The 6,040-nt window shown below is 45.0% G+C and overlaps 1 protein-coding gene across 1 annotated transcript; it reads left to right on the forward strand.

Moving 5' to 3' along the window:
• Window positions 1-721: 721 nt before the first annotated feature.
• LOC127314698 (7-deoxyloganetin glucosyltransferase-like) lies at window positions 722-5,819 on the forward strand. Its single transcript, XM_051345217.2, has 2 exons — window positions 722-1,281; window positions 4,737-5,819. The coding sequence occupies exons 1-2, from the start codon at window positions 789-791 to the stop codon at window positions 5,690-5,692; spliced, it is 1,449 nt and encodes a 482-aa protein (XP_051201177.1). The 5' UTR covers window positions 722-788; the 3' UTR covers window positions 5,693-5,819.
• Window positions 5,820-6,040: the final 221 nt, after the last annotated feature.

A 6,040-nucleotide genomic window follows, 5' to 3' on the forward strand; every position in this document is an offset into this window, starting at 1 on the left:
ATTGTCTAGTTAATTTATTGCGGAGGACATCGGCACCGTCAAGCTTCAGCGCGGCGCCGCGGTAGCACCGCTGTAGTAAATCAAGCGCCGCACGGCTTCCAATCGTCGAAAATACCGAGCACTCGCTGCGGAGGCCCGGGCAGTGGCGAGATTTACCGCAGCGGCAGTGGCGAGAGGCTGGCACCGATGGGGAGAATCTGCGTGGCACCGGTGAGGGGTTGGCACCGAGGGGGAGAATCTACATGACGGCGGTGCTGAAATGGGTGAGAGAGGGGTTGGGGAAGAGGAGGGCACCGCCGCATGGGGAACAATTCCGTTTGGTCGCGTGAGCTGAGCGGTAGCGCGTGCTGTACTTGGAGCACCAAATGTTCAGCGACAGATAGCGCAAAACGGACTGCCACACTAAAATTTTGCAGCGCGCGAGAATGCAGCGCCTGCTGGAGAAGCGCACACGGTGCTGGGGCGGCAAATTGGCGGTTAATATAGGGTAGCGTCAAAATATCGCCACTGCTGGATGCTCTTAGGGACAAAAGAAAGACTTGGCTCGGTCATCTCTAACTGCATGAGTTTACTTTAGGAGCAACTAGACTATAGACTCGATCCGATCGGGTAATAAGTGTGAGGGCATCTACAGCTAGCTAGCTCACCGAATAATGTAATTCCGTAGGAGTATATAACAAGCACTTGGGTGACATCGTGGTCGAATCCACACAAACAGAAGGAACTCGCAGCGGCCCCCTATACGCGTCTTGCGGAAACGCGCGCGCACGGCCAGTAGACGAGCTAGTATGGCGAGGCCGCACGCCGTGGTGGTGCCGCACCCGAGCTCCGGCAACATCAACCCAGCATTGCAGCTGGCCAAGCTGCTGCACCGCCACGGCTTCTACATCACCTTCGTCAACACCGAGGACAACCACCGCCGCGTGCAGGCCACGGAGGGCGCAGCTGCCGTGCTCGGCCGCGACGGGTTCCGGTTCGAGGCCATCCCGGACGGTCTGGTCGAGGCTCACCGGTACACGGGGAACTACGACCTCGCCCTGTCCATGGCCACCAGCACCCACTGCGCGGCGCCGCTGAGGGAGCTCCTCCGGCGGCTGAACGCCACGCCGGGCGTGCCACCCGTGACATGCCTGCTACCAACCTCGCTGATGAGCTTCGCACTGGGCGTGGCGCGGGAGCTGGGCATCCCGACCATGGTGCTGTGGGGGTGCAGCGCTGCCGCGCTGATGGGCCAGATGAGGCTACGGGAGCTCCAGGAAAGAGGTTACCTCCCACTCAAAGGTACTATAGCATTAACGCACTTCCTAGAATGGCAATACCAGACAAATAATTACTACTACAGTACGACTCATAAACGCAAGATCAGCATAAGAAGCACAAGCGATACGAGAGACATAACAACGTAAAACCACAAGAAAAGAATAGGTACTAATATTACTCTCGTCTTGTTTTTGAAAAGAGTATGTTAACTTTTTCTCTCGGCCTGTTTAGAATATTCAGTGAACTTATTAGAAACATAAGAGAGGCACTTGAAAGATGCCCGAGCAACTAGTTGTGTATTGAGTATATTGTTGCATGGTTTAATATTGTTCATACTCCTTCAATTTACGAATGAGAGCGACATTTTATGTATATTTGCATGGTCTTTACTCTGTAACTTTGACCACTAAATCTCTACTACATTATGTGCATAAGATCCAAAACATTCATAGATTTGTTTGCCTTCAATAAAAAAAATACAATGTTCTAAAAGTTTGGCATAAGATTTGTGAATCGGAGGGAGTAATGCTTACCAGTCTCTTTGTATCACAATTTTCACCACATTGTATATTTTGACACTGAGACCACCTCACAAATCACAATCAAATTAATCCCTTGTGTATTTCTTCAAATCAAATGAGTGGTTTAATGTTGGTTTAGTACTCACTGGTATGTTCAGTTTTTCTAAGATTTTGGTGAATAATTTAATAAAAAAATTGTGTGCATCATTTTGATGCAGAGGCTAGCGTTACACCTCCATTTTCTGAAAATAAAAGAGGTAGCTGGAGATATGCTCAACCAATATGGCCGACAAGTTTGCAATTGTTTCTCTGTCTCATATATGCATCAAGTATTTTAAATTGATTTGAACTTTGTACCACGCATTTCTATTTGGAAGATTTTCGATATGAGACTCCATAATAAACAAGTATATATGTGTGCATCAATGGATCCGCAGATCTAGCTATATATTAATTGCAAGATCACCTCTATCCCCGATCGATCTCAGGGTATCAGATCCACTTTGCATTCGCTAAATAAATATAGTGATATGTAGTACGTCCCAATGGATGTACCACCTTGTTTTGCATGTCAAAATTTTAACCACTAATACAACCATTTAAACACTTGTTGATTATTATAAAATATTATAGCACTGAAAATTTTATTCAAATACGAATTCAACGGTATAGCATGCATAACATATGTTTTATTTTTTGTTGGCCAAATCGATGGTTAAACTTAAATGTCCAAATATGTGTAGGGACAGAGACGGAATATATTTTCAGACTCTATCGCCCTTCTATGAATGCACTTGGTTATATTAAATAAAGTAATTTATGTTTGCGAGCGCAAGTGATCATCCACGAAGCTAGGCACCCCATGCACACCAGAAGGGTCGGTTTGACTTCCTGACCTTGCTAAGATGTCTATTTAGTACTTCTTCCGTTTAAAGTAAAAGAGATATTCACTCATAGGCTTTCTATTTAGCACTCCTTCCGTTTAGTAATATAAGATATTTTAGCTTTTAGTAGATTTATCGATTTTGTTATGTATATAGTCTACTTTTAGTGTGTAGATTCACTAACTATGGTGTGTATCTAGTTCACTTTAAAGTATCTAAAATTTAGTATGAACATTGAGAGGCTAGTTAAAACTGAATCAATTAGCACTAAGCGATCCCCATAAAAGAGCAAGATATTTTTGCATCCAACTTGGGAGATTTCCCTCGAAACTATTTTCTCTCGTTTCCATTAGTCGTTCTTTAACTTTCGGTAGTCAATAGTATTTTCCAAATATCTAATGGAAAAAAACCGGACTCACGACTAAAAGTATTTATATACTGATCATCTACTTTATTTTTCTTTACTGAAATAAAAAGCTTTACTTTCATGGAATTTAATTTTTTAGTGCTGATAGTTCTTCAAAGATACATATAATCAACTTCATATTGAGTGCCTTTTCAATACATGTTTCATGTATCATCTACGTACAATAGTCGAAATCCCCCCAAAGGGATAGTATTAACATTGAGAGGCTAGGTAAAACTGAATAAAATATCACTAAGCGATACGAGAGCAATATATTTTCCCATCCAACTTGGGAGCTTTCTCTCGGAATGATTTTCTGCTTGTTTCAATTTGTCGTTATTTAACTTTCAGTAGTCAAGAGTAATTCCCAAATATCGAATGGAAGAGAACCGGACTCACAACCAAAACAATTATATACTTTCTTTTGCTTTACTGAAATAAAAAGCTTTACTTTTATGGAATTTAGTTTTTCTAGACCTGATAGTTGTTCAAAGATACATATAATCAACTTCATACTGAGTGTCTTTTCAATACATGTTTCATGTATCATCTCGTACAATAGTTGAAATCCCCCCCCCCCCGCCCCCACCAAGATAAATAAGATATGAGACCCTCCACCTGACCATCTTCCTTTGCTCTCGTAATTAAAATTGCTAAACTGTATGGAACTAGGTGGTGAAGGATATCCTTGTATCAATATTTTTTTGGGGTCTGAAAGTAGTGACCTATGTCATGCTGAACCTTAATACCAACACTTCCTCGACTTATGAAGTGATCAACCCATTGACACCATTTATGATCAATACCCTTCATATGCATTACTTGTTGCAAAAGAGGAACTTTAATTTTATCATAGGTTTTTTACAAAATATATTTTAAGCAACATCACATCCATTTTTTTCATATGAAGTTCATAGATATTTTCATGAAGAATTAATCAACACTCTTTCTAAATTATGCCTCCTCAATATGAAAGCCGTTTGAGTTGTCCTTATTAATAAATGTGCCACCTTAGTTACACAATTACTTTCAATTCTCTAAAGATTTTGAAGATTGCGTTTAGCAAATAAATCGGTCTATATTGCTAAATTTGCACGGCATTTTCTTTCTTCAGGAGCAGAATAATAGTGTAGTAGTTTAAATTTAAGAGAGGTACATCCTCCTGCTGAATTATTGTTAACATATTCGTCAACTCGTGCTTAAGAATCTCCCAAAAAGTTCTATAAAACTCCGCATGAAACCCATTACCCAGAGCATTATTCCTTTCATTGTACAAGTTGCGTATTAAAGACCCTCTATGCCTCTATTAGGGATGCGACGGGATGCACTAGTTCAGTTTTATCCGATACTCCTATTGGTCGGTCCCAATATACCTTCCAATAGTTGTTTCGGGGCCACCTATTACCCTATTGGAAGGCCGAGTCGAGATGTTCTTGCTCTTCTTAGCAAAACTTCACCTTAAACTGTACATCAGTTGCACTATCCGATATTGTAGGGCTATACTATGCTCTTCGTGCATGGGGATCAACTGATCCTCTTTTTGGTGTGTTGCGGTTGGGTATAGTCAATAGACCCGATTCGTTCGCTTCGACTATTTGGACCTGTGCAGGCTTGGTTATCACTCATAAACTCGATTCATTTCACTTGTACTACTGCGTTTTGCAGACAATAGCTGCCTGACGAACGGCCACCTTGAGAAGACGGTCATCGACTGGATTCCCGGCATGCCGCCGACCAGCCTCGGCGACATCTCCAGCTTCGTCCGCACCACCGACCCTGACGACGCCAGCTTGCGATTCAACATCGTGGAGGCCGAAGGCTGCACCAAGGCCGGAGCGCTCATCATCAACACCTTCGACGACCTCGAGGCCGACGTCCTCGACGCACTCCGCGCCGAGTACCCGCGCATCTACACCATCGGCCCGCTTGGAGACCAACTCAGGGACGACAATGCTGCAGCCGAGGACAACTCCAATTCCACCAACGGAGGCTTGAGCCTCTGGAAACAGGACACAGAGTGCCTCGCGTGGCTAGACACGCAAGCAAAAAGCTCTGTCGTGTATGCCAACTTCGGCAGCCTCACGTTCCTCACGGCCGATCAGCTCGCCGAGTTCGCGTGGGGCCTCGCTGCCAGCGGCCACCCGTTCCTCTGGTCCATAAGGGACAACCTCGTCCCAGGCGCCAGCGCCGGCCTGACTGTGCTGCCACCGGAATTCGTCGCAGCAACGGCAGGGCGGTGCTGCCTCACCACGTGGTGCCCGCAGGAGCAGGTGCTGCGGCACCCGGCCGTGGGATGCTTCCTGACGCACAACGGGTGGAACTCCACCTGCCAGAGCGTGGCGGCCGGCGTGCCGATGGTCTGCTGGCCGGGGTTCGCCGACCAGTACACCAACTGCAGGTACGCCTGCGAGGTGTGGGGCATGGGCCTCCGGCTTGACGACGATGTAAGGCGGGAGCAGGTCGCCGGACACGTTAGTCAGGCGATGAGGTCGGGGGAAATGCGGAGGAGTGCAGCGGCGTGGAAAGCCAAGGCGGAGGATGCCACTGCCCCCGGTGGCGGTGGGTCTTCGTATGAGAACTTGCAGAGCATGGTGACAGCGCTCGGCTCTGTCAGCTCTTAATTAACCTGCCTAATTACAAGATAACACTTTACATTACTTTGCAATTTCTTTTAGCTAGATTACTTTTGTCAGAATAAATTTGCCACGAAGGAACCATAAGAAAATCCTAATCTTCAGCGACACTTTCATTTTAGAAATATAATTATGCATAAATATCATATGACCATTCATATAATCCACCAGCGATTTGGTGGCCGAATGTTGGCTAGCACTTGAATTACTATTTGAATATTTTCATTTGAACTTTTATCTCTTCCTGTGATTTTAAAAAAAAATTGGTCAAATTTTTTTATTGGTGCCGCCATTTTGGGGCCGTCGGTGTGGGGCATCCCTCCCCAAGTGAAGGGA

The sequence above is a fragment of the Lolium perenne genome, chromosome 7, assembly GCF_019359855.2.
Source record: "Lolium perenne isolate Kyuss_39 chromosome 7, Kyuss_2.0, whole genome shotgun sequence".
Taxonomy (NCBI): Eukaryota; Viridiplantae; Streptophyta; class Magnoliopsida; order Poales; family Poaceae; genus Lolium; species Lolium perenne.